The sequence below is a fragment of the Capsicum annuum genome, chromosome 2 (assembly GCF_002878395.1).
Source record: "Capsicum annuum cultivar UCD-10X-F1 chromosome 2, UCD10Xv1.1, whole genome shotgun sequence".
NCBI lineage: Eukaryota > Viridiplantae > Streptophyta > Magnoliopsida > Solanales > Solanaceae > Capsicum > Capsicum annuum.
The window spans coordinates 140,559,994-140,581,715 of NC_061112.1; the positions used below are offsets into that span (position 1 = coordinate 140,559,994).

The following is a 21,722-nucleotide window of genomic DNA, read 5'->3' on the forward strand; positions in this document are numbered from 1 at the left end:
CCCTCCCACCAGACAACATCAAATGCACAGAAAGTTAGCTATTTTATTCAAGTTTATAACATACTAGTGTGTTGTGAAAGAAAAATAAGTTGCAAGTGACACATGCAAATATACACAAGGGAAAAGAAAAAAGAAGTCCATCAGAAATGAGAAATAGCAAACATAATTTTGAAACAACTACGGAAAGTGAACACTAGTTGATGCACGCATGACAGTCACCCACAGTATTACAGGAATTATGCAGGATCTCGGAAGAGCACAAGTATGTTACAAGCAACCAAATTGTAATTATTCATCCTTGAGAGTCCACTTAGAATCAAGTCGTTAAGAGCATTTGAGTGTGGAGAACTGGGGAAGAGAAAGTAAATGGTAATGTGTATGTTACAAGCAACCAATGTAATTATTCATCCTTGAGAGTCCACTTAGAATCAAGTCGTTAAGAGCATTTGAGTGTGAAGAACTGGGGAAGAGAGAGTAAATGGTAATGTCATTGAGTAAAATGAATTCTGAGTGACAAATATTTAACCTCAAAAATCCTGTTATTCGGGAGAAAGGCGGTTCAAATGGCAAAGGTCTCAAGAAAAGATTTGAAACCAATAGTTCAACTGTCTCCTCTGTCAGCACCGTGGAAAATAGGTGTGCAGAGACCCATCTTTTAGCTAGCCTGCAAAGCAAAGACGTAAATGAGCTATAAGGAGGACGAAAGAGGGCATGAAGTATGAATTCAGGTTCTAACCGAACAATTGGTCCATATATGGGATATCGACCCCTTAAAGCATTAATCTTGCTTGCATGTTGGTGTCGGAGAAGAAGTTGTCTGTCAGCAGAGAGGCTCCATTGATGTCGACTGTTACTACCTATGAAGAAAATCATCTTTTATCAAATCACAGAAATATATTCTTACAGAAAGAACAGTAGGTCACCAGGCAAAAAAGAGTCTTTCCCATGTAAGGTAAAAGTTCCGTAAGAAAGGGAGATTTCCTATAAAAAAGAAGTATACTAAGAAGTAGAGAATACAGGCACAAACTGTCTTACTTTGCCCAGTCACCAAACTAAGAGCCCTTTCATGAGAAATTTTAAGGCGGAATGCATAGCCAGACATTAGAACATCCACATCATCTTCCGTAGCTGAAAACATCATCCCCCAATTGTTCTGCAGACTGCCATAATTGTGCACTCAAACGAGTTTAATGTTGGCTTACATAAAAGTATTGTTCCTTGAAAAATAAACTCAAGAAGACTAACCTCTCAGCAATTCTAAGGAGAAACGCAGTTTTTGTCTTCTCTATTGCAATTTCTTCCATTGGCCAATTCCCAGATCCTTCAAGCTATTAAAAAGGGGGGGAGGTAAATCCTAAAGAAGGCTTGGGATTCACTGCAGATTATACAACAAAAACTATACAGGGATGGCTTTTCATGCCTGAATCATAACTTCAACTGGATTTATACAGGTTGAAACAGGCTTCCTTGGTTTTATGTCAACACCCTTCTCGTGTGCCAGAGGATGAGGCATGGGCGGGAAGACAGATGTCAGCCTAACAGCTGTGACTAGTTGTAAGCACAAACCACTTTTGCAGTAATAGAAGCATCAAATATAAATGTATGAAAAACACCCTTTGAGTAGAGAAAGGAAACCTGAGTCCAGAGCTTGCACAGTCGACACCTTTAGTGGAATGTCTTTAAGCTGGAGCAAACGCTTTGACAGCTCTTCAAGTGCCACTAACAAACTTTTTGAGAATGATATAGGATCTGAAAAATCAACTTCATTATTCTCAAGCTACATTATTCAAGCTTGAGAAGGCAAAGACTGAATGTAACCAGCATTTATGACCATACCTACATCCCTGTGGAGGAGACAAAAATCAAGTTGATCCACGATAGGAACAATTTTTTCTTTGGGTATGGAAAGATGCCTAGACAAAACATGCTCGGCAATATCTTTTATGATGAGATGCCTTTGCCACTCCTCATGTTCCCATACTGGTAATTGAAGACCATACAGAACAGAAATAAAAGATGTCAATTTCAACAGTCGCCCAGTATGGGAGAAGCAGTAACAGAAGTATATCTATGACTGAACCTGCAACTTCAGCTATTCTACTATCACGAAACTGTCGAAGAGACGTCTTATCTCCCCAAAACTTCCGAAATTCTAAAGCCTGGTGGGATGTCATGAAGTATGTATGAGTAAAGCAGACTGAACAAAAGTTAACTGGATAATCAATGAGATACTTGTACCTTATCTCTTTCCTCGGGGCTAGGACCTATGACAGTCATTTTAAAGGCTGCCTCTGCAGAGCTGACAGAAATCCCAATGAGCAACGGCTCATTGTCTAGCTCTGACAGTCCCTAGAATAGTTTGTTACCAAAATAAGATTAGTTATGCACCATGATATCTTAGTTGAAGAACAACCCAGGATGTATACCTTTTCAAAATTGCATTCAGATGAAGTGTTTCTCCAAATAACACGAACAGACTTAGATCTGTCTCTCAACCCTTGGTCCATGAGGGAGAGTACCTTCTGCTCCTGAGATCTCCAACATTCATCATCTAAGCAATATCCTAAGCTAGAAACTTCACGGTTTCCCCTCAAGTTCAACCTAGAGGATTAAAGCATGATATAAGCTCTAAAGGCTAATAAAGTTCAACCTAGAGAATCAAAGCATGGTTTCCGCTTATAAAGGCACTAAAGACCAGCGGAACAGTATTACAGATCTTTCAATAGATATTTAAACATAGACATTATTTTATAGAGCAACTAACTCCAAAGGGCATCATTCATAATTGCCACCACGAATTACGAACTCTGATAATAGCAAAAGGAAATTCACTTCGAAGTCAGTAATAGTAGAGCAAATACAAACAGTTTCCGTTGATGCACCTTACACAGTAGTCATATCTAGTGGGGAAGTCGATCTTTGTTATAAAAAGCTCCTCAAAGCCACCATCTCCACATTTATTGATACAAGTAACTGCCAAAGCAGCTTCATGGCGCAGCTGTAAGTAATAAAAGCAATCAAAACATTTTATTAGTGGAACATGAAACAGACTTGAAATAAAAATCCTTTCTCCTCACTTTTTTTGACATCTGAGAAACAAACTATGGAGGAAGGACGGTGTTATTATTTCTCCATTCTCATTAGCTATTAGATCATTATGATCAAAATGGCAATGCTCTTATTATTTAGATTAAATCAATTGAATGTGCACTTTAAAATTCTCAAAAATCACCTCTTGGAAACCATTGTGCGACAGACGGAATGCCAAATTGAAGTCCTCAAATGAATTGCAAATGACCACAGGAAACAACTGCATATCCTGCAATTTGAAAATTAAAATGAATATGGGTCCACTATACAACAGCACATCAAATTATTAGACCTTTCTGAATACCTTGGAGACAAGAAAGAGAAAAAAAGCAGTTAAAGTAATTCACAGAAATGGAACTCATGCATCTTATGAAGAGGTGCCGGTACAATTAGGCAGAGAGATGCCAGTTCTCGAAGACCGAACAATGGCATTTGTAACAAGGCTTTAAGATGTTGACGCCTAAAATGCATGAATATGGAGGAATGACTAATTAAAAGCCTTCGCCGTTTTGATCATGTCACCAATTTAGACAACTAATATAAAAAAGATTAGTAACAATTGGCGTAAACATAATAACCAAAGAGGGTTATACTAATTTAGCTGAGACAATCAAACAAGAACATGAACCAATGCAATGTAAGGTGGGGGAACATGTCTGAAATTCTTCCATGTACAATGCTTGGAAAGGTGAAGTTCTATTCTCCGTACCAGGTGATTTAATAGCTTTTCTATACCTCGTTAATTGTTAGTTTCTTTTTTCTCAAAAAGGTCTTGGATTTTTACTTCTTAGTTAAATCCTTGAAACTCTTTCAAATTAAGTTAATCATGAAACATAGATACATCTTTATAATCTTTCACACACTTCTTTTTGGTAAGTATGTCTTCGTAAAGTCTCGTGCATACTTCCTGACAACTATAACTTGTAATCACCAAACAAAGCAAAGTAATGAACCTTGTTTGAAGCATTTTTTTCATGCCGGGGCTGAATAAAAAGCCCTTTATCCCATGTTTTAGAGGTGGCTGCAAACATAGAGAAATGGTTAGTACTACAGTTGTTCTCTAACTCAACCAATAAAACATAAGTATGACATCACACTACTAAAGATGTCGAATAGAACGGATATGTTGAATAAAACATAAAAAGGGAATGTTAGTTGGGGGTTGAATGTTGTAGGTGGGAATTTAGTTGCTTGTTGTAACTATTATCCGAATAGGACGGATATGTGGGTGATGAAAGAGTATGGTGTGGAGAAGTCGTGGACTAAGATGGTATCGTTGTTATCTCCTTTTGGTCGTATGGGTTATATCTCGCCTTTGTTTGTGTCGGAGAATGGTGATGAAGTTTTAGTGAAGCTTGGTACAGATATAAGTTTGTATGAAACGAGGAACGCTTCATACAAATCCTTGGAGATTCATTCAGCAGGTTATCGTCTTCAAGTACAAGCGATTACTTACTTTGAGAGTCTAGCTTCACCTCATGTTGGTGATGACTGGTGAGTAAGTAAGTAGCTTGGGAGATTATGACTTTGAATTTGGTTGATAAGACGTATGGGATAATGGCGTTGCTTAGTTGTCGAAATGGAAACTTTCGTTGGATGACAAGTGTTTTAGGTAGACGTTACCTAGTTGCCTGCTGTAGCAATTATCCCGATAGGATAGATCTGTGGGTGATGAAGGAGTACGCGGTGAAGAATATCCTCTCTTCTCCGGTCTCTCTTTGGTCGTAGGGGGTTATGTCTCGCCTTTGTTTGTGTCAAAGAACGGTGATGAAGGTTTAGTGAAACTCGGTACAGATATAAGTATGTACGTACAACACGAATGCATCTCGTTGTTGTCTTCAAGTACAAGCAGTTACTTACATTGAGAGCATGGCTTCGCCTCGTGTTTGCATTCGATGTTGAAATAACCTCTTGCAGAAATACAGATTACAGTTGCATACAATAGATCCTTGTGATCCGGTCCTTCCCCCACTGGGCTGCCCTTTAGGTTGCGTTCGATGTTGTATTTTTGCAAGCTTTGTCTTGTTAATAGGTTGTCAAATGTAATGTTTAATGCTAAGTTCTTGTTGTTAAACTACTTGTTTCGATCTTCTTGCATAGTTTAAGCACTATATGTTTATGTTCTAAAACAAGTGTATTCATAAGCCAAATTGATACCATATTGTGATATTGATCGACAGTTTTGGTTGATCAGATATCAGAATTCAGAAGCATGCTTATGCAGATTAGTGTATTTGGTACGACAGAAGTCATTTAAAAAAAAAAATGAATATACAAAATTAATAACAATATTAGTCTTTTGAGTGCTAAAAACTTCCACCCATAAGCAAGGGAAATGCAAGTCATTTGTGGGTTCTTATGAAAATCACACTAATAAAGATGTCGAAAATTCCTATTTTGACTCGACTGTTGGTTGATCAGTTTACTGCCAACTCTGATAGAGTACCTTGAAACTATGTAACTTGGCCATTTGCAAGTCTACCATGGAAGTTAAGACAACTAAAACACATTATCCTGCAGATGTTGCAGTCCAACAGACACCTCACTTTACATAGCTTACAGACAAGGTGATAAACAAACTTTTCCACAACGGTATGATACTTTAGAATGGTACCACCCGAATCAAATAGCAATGGTAAGAAATTATGCATCATAAGAACTCTCCTTGTCTTTGGAACACTCAACTTCATGTCGAACCAGGTAGTATAACCTCTATTTTCATACACGCCACAACTCTTATTTAATGCCATAGAATAGAAGTTTTCCTCCTCATTGATAAATATGACAAATAACTCTTTAGATAAAATCATCACATCATGCATCATTTTGTTTCTCAAGCAATATACCTGAATTAGTACTCGCAGAGCAACAACAATAGGCAGAGGCTCCATGTATTGTCCAAAGGGTATTAACATGTTATCTATATTCCTTTCGAGTATTTCTTGAAACAAGACGCATATAACACAATCATTATAATAAAGAAAAACAATACCCACATCTTCATATTCTACCCACTTCTCTACCAGATCTGATTGTGTACCAGGGTTTTTGAGGCCAATATTAACAAGAAGGTACAATAGCTTTGAAGTCCAATTAACCTCAACACTAAAAATTTGTCCATGAACTTTTGACAAAGTATTCACTGTTTTGACTCTAAAGAAACATCCTTGAGCACTACCTACTTTCATTTCTTTCATTTTCTTTTTCAGTTATGCCTCTGCCATTTTGCGAATTTGTAAAGGTGTCAGAATCCTTGACGATGCTTCCACATCTACATTTTGCTCTTGTTTCTGATTGTCCGACTGCTCTAGTGTGCTTCAATACAAACAATTTTGGTGGTTTTCACCCATGCCTCAACTATGATACTATCAGTCCACTCATTGCACCTTTCAGTGAGACATACACACTCACTAGATTTATCTGTTGGTTTAGAAATCTCAGCACCTGCAATTTTAATTAGTGTTGATGCACACTCGTCCCAATCCTCTGATTTCACAACAACTAGTGTTGGTAGCTTTGCTTCAGCATTTACAACATTCAGAAATAGAAATCCATCGACAAAACTAAAAAACAGAACTCGACTAAATGAATACACACCCAATTTTCCCCTATCATATAAAGCCCAAAAAACCTGCCCAGCATCAACCCAATTATAAATGAATAAAACCAAAACATGTGAGAGTGAACCAATAGTTGCATGAGGAACCCAAAATGCAACCAAAATATCCCCTTTCGTCTTTATATCGAATAACGTGGAACCAATCTCCTTGTCCAGATGTACCTTAATTGAAACTAATGAAGGTGCAGAATCAAGGTGTTTAATGACATTATAATAACCGGACAGATCATTGAGATCCATCAATTTCGGTATGGTATCCTCAATAGCAAGAACATGAAATCGTGAATCTAGATGTGGGTTCAGGATCTCGATTTTTGTGGTGTTTTTATTTTGGATGAAGTGAAGTTCAACTAGAACTTCAGATTCGACCCATTGAGGACATTTGTCGAACGCCTGGTCCTAATTGTATTCTGAATCAATCTTACTGCTATTTTCAATCTTCAGCAGTTCAGCAATAGCATAGTCATCTGAAACCACCTTAGTTTGTATTTCCTCTACATTCATTTCCCTCGAACATACATAAAGACAAAAGCAACATTGGCATTCAAGACTGTGTACACACTTATAGACGCAAGAGTTGCATTGGCAGTCAATACTGCATGTGCAATCCTTAAACCACCTCTGAAATTGTTTTAAATCCACAACTATTCCTGAAACTTCATCCATAGGTGCCCTTCATTGGCATTGTTTCGTTCAACCAATTTAACCAAAGTTGATGATTCCATAAACTTCTTCTTCGAATTACTACCCATAGTTGAGATAGATTCGTTTCTCTAATACCAATTGTTATGATCCCAAATCAAATCATAACAAAATTGCAGTAACCAAATAATCAACACAGTATTTTTTGAGAAATTTTCTGTTTATATCAAAAAATAGGGAAATGAAATTTAAAATAACAAGAAAATCTTATCTATGAAGAGAAAACAAATTTATAGAGAACTCTATGAATGAGTCGATCTGCGGGGGAAGAAGATGAGAAGACAAAGTTAGATTTAGATGGGGATAGAAAGGAATTGGGAGGGAAAAGAAGAGCAATTGATTTACCAGATTTAAGTTATGCCCTTCTTTCTCCTATGAAGTGTGTATATAACCACTTGTCACGTGGCATCATCACGACCCTTGCGATTCTTTTAAACTTGAGTAATCTCGACCCTTTATTCTCAATCTCGCGCGTTTCTATTTGCTTTCTATTCCCAACTTCGAATCCAAACAACTAACATTTGATCGACTATTATTGAGATCATAACAATCAGTGCTTGATTTTTCATCAGCATTGACGAAGAAGAATCGAAAGCCGCCGCCTACTATGCTGCTGACTTTGAAGGAGAAGTCAGCTACTCCGCCTCCGTCTGGTGCAAAAAATGGCAAGTTTTATGGGGTTGTTGGGAGTATTGGAGGTAGCAAATCGGTGAATTCAGCGAAGAAGAGGATTGGGGGTTTGATGACTAGGAAGAGTATGCTAATATGGAGGAACTGAAGGGATTGGCTTCTGTTGCAAGGACTGCCATTAATGGTGAAAACAGAGTAGGAAGAACTAACAGAGTTGCTGGCAAGGACTCTTCTTGGTTACAGAAAATTGTGATTCTCACCTCTGAAGAATGGAGGAGAATCATTCTTCAGGTGGTTTTGATTCTTCGATCTTTTTGACATTTTATTTGCCTACAAGGGAGTCTTGGTGTAACCAATAAAGTTGGCGTAATCGATAAAGTTGCTACCATATGACGAGGATGTTTCAGGTTTAAGCTATGGAAACATAATCTGCTTACAATAGACCCTTGTGGCCCAAACCCCACACATAGCGGGAGTTTAGTGCACCGAATAATCCTTTTTACTTGCTTGAAAGATTGGTTTTCGATTTACATTTTCTTTTTACAGAAGATTGATTTTGTAAATTTGTCTTAAGAGTTGTATAATTTTATAGAGCAATAGGTTTGAATCGGACCGACTCATTGTAATTTTGTAAATTTGTCTTAAGAGTTGTATAATTTTATAGAGCAATAGGTTTGAATCGGACCGACTCATTGTAACCTACTGGGAACTATAGAAAGTAATTTGCTTATGGATTGATGAACATTGAATATCATAATAATAGATTTTTGCATATGCATCCATTTAGGCTTATTGGGTTTCCCTTCAAATTGTTCTTATATTTCAACCATTTTTCATTTTGTGTTTGTAATGTTCTACTTCAAACAGATGTTCACGAAGGGATTGTTCTTAATGTTCATAAATGCAAAAGCGCAAGTACAATAAGTAGAATCACATGCAGAATCAATGATTTGTACAAAATACTTTGCTTCAAATTACTGAGGCAAGAGTTATCACATAACACTTGACAGGCTTGCAACAAAGTCTCAAAAAGAGGAGCTACTAACAGTTCCATCCAAATTTAGCTAGAACTGTAGAGGTCTAAAACAACTTCATCTACTAATTCTTGGAGAATATGCCTAGCAACTTCAGTGCCACATTCATATTCTTCAATCTCGAAGTCCCTAGAGGATGGGTTCCCATTCTATTAGCTCGTCTGGATTCAAATCAAGAAATTCTGTCCAATCTTCGACCTCTTCAATAACACCATCAATCAGAATCTCTTTGGTCATACTTGATGGTAGTTTGGTGCAGGTTCTGAAACCAGAATCAGAGTATCGAGCAAATTTTGAGTCTCGGTACTCTAATAGACAATCAAAGGCGAATCCTTTAAGTTGATTCATCTGTTTTGGGTCGTTACAGCCAAGCAACTGAACGAAAGTCATCCACAGAAGACTCAAAAATATTTCATGTTCATTGAGGAGAAAATAGCTCACAGAAGACCCATCCTCTACAGGTAGAGCCTGCTGTTGAGGTGTAGTTCCAAATATGAGTTCAGTATTCAAAATGACCTGTTTTGCGTAACTGAGTTTGCTTCTTTTTAACTGATCGATCTTGCTTAGCACTCCAGAAACGTTATTAAAATGGCCAGTGATCAGTTCTCTGCAACTCCTCCTGGTGCATAATGAGGTCTCACAATTCGAAAGATCTCTATCAGGTTTTGAAAAGAGTGGTTCATCATCAATAGAGTCCACTGATTCAGCAAGCACTATGTCCTCTGGAAGTAAACAAGCATCATATTTATTAGAAGCATGGATGCATAAAATCCAAGTTCAGAGTTGTCTTATTTTTTAATTTATGTATTTGAGGGAAGGAAAGGAAGTATGCAAATAGTAAAATGTCGAATCGGGGACCATACTTGAGCTACTATTGGGACTGCTGGAGAGGTAGCTGTCAGTTGAAAAGGCAGCTTCAAGAACACATCCTGAACTCTGGTGATCAAGTGAATTCCCAACTAAATCTGTTGCTGCTGAATCTGGTATGGCCTGAGCACGAATTCAAAAGCAATAATAAGATTCAGACAAATAACAATAGGTTCATAACTGAAGCAAGACACACTAAGAAATATTTATGCACTTGACAAGCAAGGGAGGGGGGAAATGCTGAATAATAGTACAATAACTAAACCTTTAACTAACACTCTTTGGCTGAGTGAGGAAAGAAGAAAAGGACTTCTCAAAAGCCTAGTCTACATGATGACAACCGAAAAAGGTTTCATTTGATCTTGGGTGTCAAAATTTTGTGAGGTAGCTGCTAAAATTTTTACCATCATGAATCAGGTGCCTAACCTGGGTATATAGACTAAAAGGAAACACAGATATACTGAGTTTTATGCATTAAGGAAGACAGTAAAAACCGTTAGCATCCTGAAATGCTATTTCCCGACTACTACTAGTACAGTTCCAATGGTTGCCTATGTTTCATATTTAAGCCAAAAGCAGTTAATATTCGAGCTTTGAGCCAGATGATACGTGGCCTTAAGAAGAAATATACTGATAAAAAACTGGTCACAGTAAATGATGTGGTTTCCCTAATAGAGCTGATGCTAAATTTGTGTAATCTGTAACTTTTGATGCACTAGGCTTTGCTTGATTTAGTCGTTCTAAATTTTATCAACCATTGGCTTTATCTCTGTGCTCTGATTACATATTATAACCTAATAGAAGTGTTCTTCTGTAACATAGTGTGCTGTATAAGTTATCTTGCTGCACATGCACCTAGTATTAGTTTAGTATGATATGATGCACAAAGGCAGAAAGAGAACCAATTTCATCAAATGAATTTTATGACTATCCAGAAGTCCAAAATTGTTTACTCTCTTAAGAATTCATAGGTAATTAAGTTGCTTCAGCTTTAAAAGGGAATATATTTCACGAGAGGTCATTCAGTATTTCATTCGTTGCAACTTCAGATAGATAACATTTAAGCAACTTACCTGGAAATTCATGCAAGTATAATTAGAAGATACATCACCATCATCACACAAATCTTCTTTCCTGCTAGGCCTTTTATTCCTTTGGGTATTACTCATAGATTTTGCAGCTGCTAAAACTCTGTTGCTCTGCAAACTACTTGGCTTAGACTTCATAAGACCCCTCTCTCTATTCTGAGTTGTTTGATTTTGCTTCTGATTAACCACATGAGTGACAGATGATGCATCCTTCTTCACATTATTCCCTTGGCGGATGCCATGCATCTCCATTAGAGTTCTGCTAATAGATCTTTCGCCCAATATGAGTTCTGCACAGTATGATACATCATCAATTTCAGCAGTGGCGTCTGAGGACGAACCCTCAGAAACTCTCTCTAGTTGATCCCCGCTGCTGAAAATGGGCAACCTTGGCATATTTCTTCCTGGACCTTCACATGGAGGTCCAGAGTCACTAGAGACAGGTGACGAGACAGACGATGAGTATTCTTCCACATTTGGTGTACCGTTATTACTATGAAGAAAATAACCACAATTTTTACATGAAGACACAGATGTTCCTTTCAAAATATTTGAATCCACACAAGGATTAGGGCTTTCCAAATGATGAGGTGCTAAATCTGCTTCATCTTCCAAAGGAGAAAAATATCTAGTAGGATAAGTGAGAGCATATTTAGCTCTAAACCTTCGCAAACCCGGTTCTAAACTCATTATTTCGGCCATCTCCAAACCCATATCTTCTTTATCAGATCCGCCAAGTCGAGCACCAAGTTTGTCTGCCACATTGCTCCAAGTTTCAGAAGCTGAAGCCTTTTGAGGATTACTGCCTGATCCTGCTGGCATCGATTCCAAACCCCTGAACCTAGCAACCAAACTTGGAGCTTTCATTTCGCGCTTGCTTTCACAACGTGTATTGGTCATTCCATTAAAACCCCCACTATTCTCATCAGTAATCTACATTGTTCATACAAGATACAAAAACAATAAAAACAAAAACTTCCCTGTCAGGCTAAAAACTTCCCTGTCAGGCTAACATCCGAGACAATAGAAGAAAAAGAAAGCTAAATGTGGGAGTATAGTTCAAGAAATGAGTACCAAACGAAGCTTTGGCTGCTTCTCATCCCCTCTAAACTTTTTTAAAGCTTGTTTCAAGCGAGCTATAAGAATACAGCACAAAAAAAGAAATAATTTAGCCCTCTAGCTAGAATCACCTTCAAGAAATTAACCATTCTGCCTTAAAAATGAGTGGAATGTAGTAGTAGCTAACTTGGTGAAAGCAGTTTCTTTGGAAACAGCTTCTTGGCAAATCTACGGTTCCGATCAAAGAGCTGAAAGAAAATGCCCATACAACCACAAGGCCTTTGAGGTTTTCTCTCAATAATAGCGGCTAAACTATCATTCTTTTCTCTAGCTGAGCTAACATTCATCCTTCAAAATCATCTCTTAAATTTCTTTACCTTCTCTCCCACTCTGCTGAATGTGATTCACACACTTTGTCCTCCCAATAAGATTCTATCAAACATTATCTTCACATTAATTTGGTAAGAATTAAAAAAAAGACCCCCACTGGCCCCTCTGCCCACCACATCACTCACCCTCCTTGTCCAAAAAAAAGAAAATGGGGAAAAGAACTTACATTTTCATGCAAGAAACAAAGCAAAAACCCAATAAAATATCAGAAAGAAAGTAGAAAATAGCTTTGAAAAGTAAAACCCTGAGCTGTGTTCAATTATTACAAAACTTTCACAAGAAAGCACAGTCAAACAAAGTAAACACAAAACAAGAAAATACAAACAGCAATACCCAGAATTCAACTTACACCAAATGTGCTACTGTTCAAGAAAACAGCTAGAACTGGTTATAGTACACTCTAGTCAGCTATTCTTTTCTTTTTTTAATCTTCTTTATGACAGTGAAAAAAGCAAAATCATTTGTACACTAGAGGCACATGCTAACTTACGCAAAAAATAGAATAAAAATCCTTTCTTTAGGCAATTGAGTAACCCCAGGAAGTGAAACCTTCTGCTGTTCAGAGAAAGAATAAGATTAGCAGAAAATAAAGCTGTAAGTGATGAAAATGGCTCATCACTTGCTTTATTCACAGTGTAAGGACGAGACTCTTCGTGTGAGGGGAAATGGGACAAGTTATTTTGCGTAGGATAACAAAGAATGGACAAACTAAAGTTGTGTTTGCCTACGCGATTCATAGGGCACATAAATCCCCGCCCCCCAAGCAGTCCCAATAATTACCATTACATCAGTGAGGTTTATACAATACAGACCAATGAATAAATAAAATGAAGCTATGAAACTGAACTAAGAAAGAAATAAGCAACCACTCCCAAGTCCCCGACGACTCTTCCAATACCACTTAATACCTGTCACATACGATCAAAAGAGTGGTACAAGCACAGAAGGAATACTTGACTATACCAACACATTGTCTTATATAGAGGAACAAAGAAACACAGGCATAGCAAGCAAGCACAACATAATTATTTTAAATTAGTTCCTATAGACATGCTTTCTATGCTTTGCTATCACAAATGCTATAGAATAAGAAAAGAATGCATCGATAGAGACTAACCGATTAGGCACCCAACAATAATAATAGAACCCAAAACAATTGCAGCAAGGACAAGACCGAATGTTTTTCGAAATCCAAAGTGCCAAAGAACTTCAAAGTAGTTTTAAGAGAAAATAGAGAGAGTAATAGCGGAGGAGAAGTCCGTCCTCTTAGAGAAAGAGAATGGTGAATTTATATAGTGAGGAGGGCCGTCCACAATCCCAAATAATGAAGGAAGAATAATATTTAATGAAGGAAGAATAAAATATAATGAATCAATTAAGGGGATTGTTCCCTTCAATGGATGGGGTAAATCAATCCGTTCCACCAATCATACTATAGTTTCCATAAATAAATAAACAAGGGTATGTCAAATTATAACATTTGAAATTTCCATGAATAAAACAAGTAAAAAGAGATCCTTCCTACTTATTAAATGAAATCAAGAAGAGATATCTAAATTTACCATAATTAACGTGTGAGGGGATGTCTGTCAACCAAATTTCCTTTTCAGATTATATGCTAATTAAGGGAAATATAAAATCACATGAAATTCAGTCAAATCCAATAAAGGAAAGATTGGTTAAGCAAATCAGTCATACAAATTATTTATTTACGAAAGAAAAGAAGAACTACCATATAGTGATCACATAATCAAGGCAAACGATAATTAATAGTACTTAATTTTTAGAAGAAAATTGGCACAAGACTCAATCAAAAGTAATTGCTTACCATAAACCATTGTTAAAGTAATCAGTCACGTCTCTCAAAAGAAGTTGGGATTTTCTTACCCATATTGACTAAGAGGCATAAAAAATGTGAAGTTGCAAGAAGTTAGGCGTGTTTGCGCATACCAGAGAGAGACAAACAAATTGACTCACCATTCAAGTTAAGCGTCACGAAATTCCAATCAAGCAGGACATGCAAATAGGGTCGAATAAAAATCAGACTTAAAATCAACACATTTAGTCAGCAAAAATCAAACATGGCCACACTCGATTCGAAGAATCTTTCTATGAGCATAGAAACACAGATGAAGAAATAGTTTAAAGTTCACACACATATTTCGAACACAGGATCAAACCTGAAGACGGATTCTCTTAGAATCCGTCATTTTTGATGAGGAAGGGTTGCATGGTTGGAACGCCGAAGGGTTTTGCCGGAGGTATCACTGTGAGGGGAGGAGTCGAAGCTGTGTCGCGGCTGTTGGACGTTCACCGGAGGGGAGAAAGAAGGGGACCGGAGGACGGAGGATGGAGCAGCGGCGTGGAGGCTTGGCTGGCCGCCTAAGTCGATGGCGGCGCCACTGGTGGCGCTGTTCGCCGGTGGAGGACGAGAAAGGAGAGGGCTGGCCATCGGAGCAGCGGCTGGACTCGCCTGGGGTAGGCGCTGGCGGCGCGTATGGAGGAGAAGGAAGAGGCGACGGCGAAGGCTGTTCGCCGGAGATGGCGGCCTGGAGACGAGGACTCGGAGCGGTGGGGGTGGTTTTGGTGGTCGATTGGCGACGGAGAGATCGGAGGAGAGGGGGGAGATCGTGATTTGGAGGTGTTTGTAGAGAGAGAGAAGAGAGAGGTGGAGAGATAGAGGCGGAAGTTGAGGAAATAAAATTAGGGTTAGGGTTTGTTGGTCTTAAATATGGAAAGAGAGATGTTTTGATCTCAATCGTTGGATTGGTTTTTGATCGACGGCTGATATTTAATGTCATGGGGGAATTAAAATAAAATAATGGCTGAAATTGTAAGAAATTGGGTTAAGATTGTAATGGATTGGGTAAAATAGGCTATAATTGTAAGAAATTAAATAAATTGGATTAAAAGGTAAATAAAATCAGGCAAGATAATATTGATTAGGCTGTTATTTAAATTAAACTAGGAATAATAATAATATATGATAATAGTAATTAAATAATAAATAACAACATTAAATAATAAATAAAAAAATATAATAAAAGATAAAAAAATAATAATGAAAATAATAATAATTAAACAATAAATTATAATAATAAATGATAAATAATAAATAATAGTAATATATATAATAACAATGTCAATAAATAATAATATCAATAAATAGTATTAAATAAAGCAAACCTAGACGATGTATTTTACAAAATTGTGAGTGTGCATGATTACGTGAAAATAGTTTAATTAATAAAATTATAAAAATGTCATTTTTAATTTTAGAATATTATAAAAAAAAGATTCTAAAAGATAATTGATGATTTATGCATTTTCTAAATTATGAATGCGATATGTCGGAAATCTGTTTGATGCAAGAAAATATGCAAAAATACTAATGTTTAAAAATTAACGATTTTGTTAAAATAACAGCCTAAATGTAGTGTCGGGAGGTCAAAATTAGGTGTCAACATCACAGTGTAAGGAAGAGACTCTTCGTGTGAGGGAAAATGGGACAAGTTTTGATGCGTAGGATGACAAAGAATGGACAAACTAAAGTTGTGTTTGCCTACGCGATTCATAGGGCACATAAATCTCCGCCCCCCAAACAGTCCCAATAATTACCATTACATCAGTGAGGTTTATACAATACAGACCAATGAATAAATAAAATGAAGCTATGAAACTAAACTAAGAAAGAAATAAGCAACCACTCCCAAGTCCCCGGTGACTCTTCCAATACCACTTAATACCTGTCACATACGATCAAAAGAGTTGTATAAGCATAGAAGGAATACTTGACTATACCATTACATTGTCTTGTATAGAGGAACAAAGAAACACAGGCATAGCAAGCAAGCACAACATAATTATTTTAAATTAGTTCCTATAGACATGCTTTCTATGCTTTGCTATCACAAATGCTATAGAATAAGAAAAGAATGCATCGATAGAGACTAACCGATTAGGCACCCAACAATAATAATAGAACCCAAAACAATTGCAGCAAGGACAAGACCGAATGTTTTTCGAAATCCAAAGTGCCAAAGAACTTCAAAGTAGTTTTAAGAGAAAATAGAGAGAGTAATAGCGGAGGAGAAGTCCGTCCTCTTAGAGAAAGAGAATGGTGAATTTATATAGTGAGGAGGGCCGTCCACAATCCCAAATAATGAAGGAAGAATAATATTTAATGAAGGAAGAATAACATTTAATGAATCAATTAAGGGGATTGTTCCCTTAAATGGATGGGGTAAATCAATCCGTTCCACCAATCATACTATAGTTTCCATAAATAAATAAACAAGGGTATGTCAAATTATAACATTTGAAATTTTCATGAACAAAACAAGTAAAAAGAGATCCTTCCTACTTATTAAATGAAATCAAGAAGAGGTATCTAAATTTACCATAGGTAACGTGTGAGGGGATGTCTATCAACCAAGTAAGGCAAAAAAAATCAAAAATCAATTACTGAGATGCTTTTCTCAAATCAAATTGGTACAGGATCATACCCAAACAGTCAAAACGTGCACATATTAGCCTTATTAAAGATTTACGATCAAATCCTCGAATCGTCACATACATGCTTTTCTCATACAAAATTAAATTAAGCAGAAATTAACCAGACTGATATTAACGCAAATCGACATGCAACATTTAAGAAGTTATAGTTTAAAGAAAGACCGCAAAAATTAGGGATTTTTTTACTTATGTTAATTAAAAGGCAAACAAACACGACATCGAATCAAAATTCAAACATCGAATTTCACTAATTTCACATCTAATAATTTGTCAAAGAAAATAGGAGTATAAGATGATAATATTAAATTGATATAAATTCAAACAAAGAACAAACCTGAGAGAGATTTCGAGAATCCGTCGTGAAGTCGAATTTCTCCGGCCAAGGCTCGGAGGCAGCGAGACGGATGGGATTCGTCGGTGAAAGGTCTTACGGCTGTTAGTGTTGGAGAATCACCGGTGACATAGTTTCACCGGTCGTGGAATCTTCATCGGCGGTGCATGGAAGAGGGACGGAAAATACTGGTTGTTAGTGTAGGATTGCCGGTGGTTTTGACTGTTTCTGTGGTGCTGCCGGCGTCTCTCGTCGGAGAAATAGAGAAAATGGTGATGGGGTTGGTGGATCCACCGGAGGGGTTCCTTGACGGGCGGCGGCGACTGGTTCGAGGCAGTGGCATTGACTGACGGCGAAGATGGTGATGTTGCATGTGAGGGATGGAGAGATGAAGAAAGGGGGTGTCGGGTCGACGGCCGACTGGCTATCGCTTTCGGAGACGGCATACGGATGACTAGACAACTGCAGTTGTCGGTTGATTTTGGAGAAAATAGGATTAGGGTTTTCTCATTGTGTATAAAAGGAAAGGGAAGGTGATTTGATCTCAGCCGTTGATCAATTTTGTCTGAAGTTACAGAATTATTTGGCAAGGTAAAATTGGATAACTGAAATTCAAGATATATATAATTGAAAGCATTTATGACAGGAATTGATCAGGGGCGGCTCAAACGTATTGGGGGCCTAAGACCAAATTAAAATCGGAGGCCTTAAATTAGAATTAAAAAATTATATTTTTTATTTAAAATCTATTTTTCTAGCTTTTTGAGATGTAAAGTTGTTAATAATTTTTTTTATAATCGATTTCTTCTAACAATTCTTTTTCAATAGATAATATCGTCAATCCACTTAATCTTTTTTGAGACATTGTTGATCTTAAATAAAATTTTATAATTTTTAATTTTGAAAAGCTTTTTTCCGCTGAAGCGACTGTTACAGGAATTGTTAACATTATTCTATAAGCAATATAAGCATTTGGAAAAGAATCAAGTCATTTTATTTGATTGAGTATCTCGATTAGAATATTATCTTCTACTTGTATGATTTTCCTCAAAATTTTTAATTCGGAATATAAGTCTATACCGTCAATATCAGAGTGAGTATTATGTTTTAAGGAACATTCAAGATTAAGACAATATTTTTTTTAATTCTCGTCATCTAATGATCGCAATTTTTTTTCCATTAAATAAAAAACCAAAAATACTTTCATATGCTTCAAATTGTTCAAATCTATTTTGAAGTGAAGAAATGGCTTGGTCTTCTATATATAAGAAGTAATCAACTCTAAAAGATTCTTCAAGAGATTTTGTAATTTCATTATCGACATTCTCATCAAATTGTTTCTTTCTATAAATTACACGTTTACTACAAAATTCAGGTTCTATATTCATCTCTAATGCAATTTCCTTAGCTGCAATCATAACATTTGTAAATCCTTCTTCTCTATATTTTTTGAAAAAAAAACAAACAAGACCTCTTAATTGATTTATGGCAACATCAATATGCATATCTTTTGATTATAAACTTTTGTTAATTGAATTAACAACAAATAGTATATCATACCAAATAGTCATACCTACTAAAAATTCAAAATTTTCAAGCTCATAAATTGCTAAGCAATTAGCTTCACTTTTAGTTTTTGAATCATCACCAACTATCACTAATTTCAATAAAGCATCTCTTATTTGTGGAGTTTGAAATCTTATTGCTTTAATACTCTCTATACGACTTTCCCAACGTATTTGTAACAATGATTTAAGAGTTAAACCGGATACACTATCTTTTAAATTTTTTCATCGCTTAGTGGAAGAAGAAAATAGTGAATATATGTGTTGTACCATTCCAAAGAATGATATAGCTTTTGTACAAGAATTAGTCATATCACATATTACTAAATTTAGATTATGACAACCACATGGTGTATAAAATGATCTAGGATTTATATCAAGAAGTCTTTTTTGCACTCTTTGATGTTTTCCCTTCATATTAGATCCGTTATCATATCCTTGTCCTCTTAAGTTATCAACATCAAGTCCAATACATTTTATTTCATCTAAAATAACTTCAAAAAGACCTTTTTTCACTTGTATCATTCACTTTCAAGAATTCTAAAAAATATTCGACAATTTTTATTGGAATTGTTGAAATATCCACACTCCGTAATATAAAAGACATTTTCTCTTGATGACTTGCATCTGGTGTGCAATCGAGTATAATGGAGAAATACTTTGTTTTTCTAATTTTTTCAATAATTTTATTCTTCATTTCACTTGCCAACAATTTTATTAATTCATTTTGTATATTATGCCCAAGATAATGGTTATGAATTTCATCATGCTTAATTCTACGAATATGTTCTTGCATGATTGGATCAAATTTTGCAATCATTTTAATAAGACTTAAGAAGTTTCCATTATTTTCTTGGTAAATTTTTTCGTTCTTTCCCCTAAATGCTAAATTATTTTTTTCAAGAGTTTTTATGACGAAAATAATTCGTGACAATACATTTTTCCAATGTTCTCTATCTCTATTAATTTGATCTTGCACATTTTTATCAATTGTTTTATTGTTGCGCAATCGAACTTCTAAATCAATCCATGAACTCATATTGATTATATGTTGGCTGGTCGTTTCATGAGTTCTAAGTTTAGTACTAAGATTTTTTTCAATCCCTACTACCTTCACTAGCTAATTTATTGTTCTTAACATTAAAAACGGTGTTAAACAACTTGAAACAAAAACAAAATACTTTATTCAAATCTTTGGAATAAACTAACCATCTTCTTTCATATCTTTCTGTAGTGTAGCATGTCTAAATAGTAATCTCTCTGTTCAACAGTCCACATGCGTGTTGGCATTTTTGATTTGTCCCGCTCTTTTGGATTTTGTTACTTAGTATAAACTTTTAACTATTTTCAGACTCAAGAGATAAATAGTTCTCAAATATAACGAAGGATTATATTATTTCATATTTGGTGTCACGTATTAGTTTGTATCGAATTATTTATTCTGCCGTTTACATCATAGTGAGGGATTATGTTATCGTATATAAATGGTGAAATAAATGATCCGAGATTAATTATTCCAAATAACTCGTTCCTAACCAAACAACCCTACTAGTATAACTTATTTCATACAATTATCTACTCTTCAATTTATTAGTCTGATTTTGATGAACATTAAGAAATTAAAAAATAATCGACTATTATGATTTAAATTAATTTAAGATATGTGAACCATATTAAAATATTACATAATCTTAATCTCAAAAATATCACATAGAAAGTTACGATTAGAGAGTGGTTAAAAGGAACAAAGATCTTCTATTTAAAATTGACTAGATAGAAAAATAGGCATCCAATAAAAATTAAATAAAAAATAAGATAAATAAAATATAAAAAGTAATAATATTTTAATATTTTATTTATGTTTTGTGAGTCTTGAAGTAACCATAAAGGACAAACACTCTGTTGGGAGCTCTCCTCCCAAATGGGACCCGACGCGGAGCGAATCCGGATATAATCGGACTCCTAAAAAGCGGGTATCGGACACCGGGCGGTTTAAACTAAAAAGGAAGTAACCACAAATCTCATTTCATTCGTTTTATTTCCATTCGAAAATAGGTATATTTACAAGCATGAAAATATTATGCAGGAAATGCACCAAAATTAAGAAATTTGTAACCATTAAAGTATGAATATGGTCAAATGATCAATCCAAAAATTAACACCATATTCCCCACAATCACATTAAAATCCATTTCGACAAGTTCAAAACAACATCCTACTTCCAGAATCTCCTTCTTGCTATGTATTCACAGGCTTGTGGATGGCGTCAAACAATTGCTGGCGGCTCAATTGGTTCGAATTGAAATGAAAAGAATGATTAGAAGACAAATAGAAGATAATGAACGCACTGATATTTTTATATTTTCTCGACTAATAAAATGAATTTCTCAATACAAATACCGGTGATTGTTGGCTCTTCGACTAGAGAACTACACATATACAAAAAGGTTGTGCTGCAAAATTTGAAGAGCTCCATGCCACCCAACAGTACCTCTTGATGACAATATGCATAGTGTACATTAGTTGTTACACCAACGCTGCAACATCTTTTTGAACATTTTAATTATTACGTTTTTGGGCCTTGATAACATGAATACTTCTCACAAGGCCCTTCCCAACCTCGCCGATGGTTTTTAGCATATTCGAAAGATCCTTGCTCTCTTCCGTGGAGCCATCATGCTTCCGTTTCTGGAAAACAGAACGCAGGTATCTTGTTATTAAACCTCCAAACATCATTTGTTACTTCAGTACAACTAGAAAGCATACCTTTGAACTTGCTTTTCCTAACGTAAGACCAAGAGCATCACCACCCACAGCATCATACCATACCTT

The 21,722-nt window shown here is 35.9% G+C and overlaps 2 protein-coding genes and 1 long non-coding RNA gene across 5 annotated transcripts in view; all 3 read right to left on the reverse strand.

The window, feature by feature from the left end:
- LOC107859965 (nucleolar protein 6) overlaps positions 1-21,722 on the reverse strand; it is a 32,045-nt gene that overhangs the window by 2,846 nt on the left and 7,477 nt on the right. For both annotated transcript variants that reach the window (XM_047407223.1, XM_016705137.2), the window contains exons 8-19: positions 3,233-3,319; positions 2,883-2,998; positions 2,427-2,601; positions 2,239-2,349; positions 2,081-2,159; positions 1,837-1,980; positions 1,636-1,749; positions 1,421-1,542; positions 1,246-1,328; positions 1,036-1,160; positions 737-857; positions 527-664 (exon numbers count right to left, since the gene is read on the reverse strand). In XM_047407223.1, coding sequence (XP_047263179.1) covers positions 527-664; positions 737-857; positions 1,036-1,160; positions 1,246-1,328; positions 1,421-1,542; positions 1,636-1,749; positions 1,837-1,980; positions 2,081-2,159; positions 2,239-2,349; positions 2,427-2,601; positions 2,883-2,998; positions 3,233-3,319 — 1,415 coding nt within the window. The remainder of the gene's footprint in view (positions 1-526; positions 665-736; positions 858-1,035; positions 1,161-1,245; positions 1,329-1,420; positions 1,543-1,635; positions 1,750-1,836; positions 1,981-2,080; positions 2,160-2,238; positions 2,350-2,426; positions 2,602-2,882; positions 2,999-3,232; positions 3,320-21,722) is intronic.
- LOC107859966 lies at positions 8,991-14,795 on the reverse strand. Of its 2 annotated transcripts, XM_016705138.2 has the most exons (5): positions 12,277-12,900; positions 12,105-12,166; positions 11,016-11,963; positions 9,939-10,065; positions 8,991-9,797 (listed from the first exon to the last, which is right to left on the reverse strand). In XM_016705138.2, the coding sequence occupies exons 1-5, from the start codon at positions 12,434-12,436 to the stop codon at positions 9,205-9,207; spliced, it is 1,890 nt and encodes a 629-aa protein (XP_016560624.1). In that variant the 5' UTR covers positions 12,437-12,900; the 3' UTR covers positions 8,991-9,204. The 2 variants fall into 2 exon arrangements, with proteins under 2 accessions (XP_016560624.1, XP_016560625.1); XM_016705139.2 differs by lacking the exons at positions 12,105-12,166; positions 12,277-12,900 and adding an exon at positions 14,660-14,795.
- On the reverse strand, positions 21,222-21,722 carry LOC124896059. Its single transcript, XR_007052461.1, has 2 exons — positions 21,657-21,722; positions 21,222-21,578 (listed from the first exon to the last, which is right to left on the reverse strand). It is a non-coding gene; the product is annotated as an uncharacterized LOC124896059 (long non-coding RNA).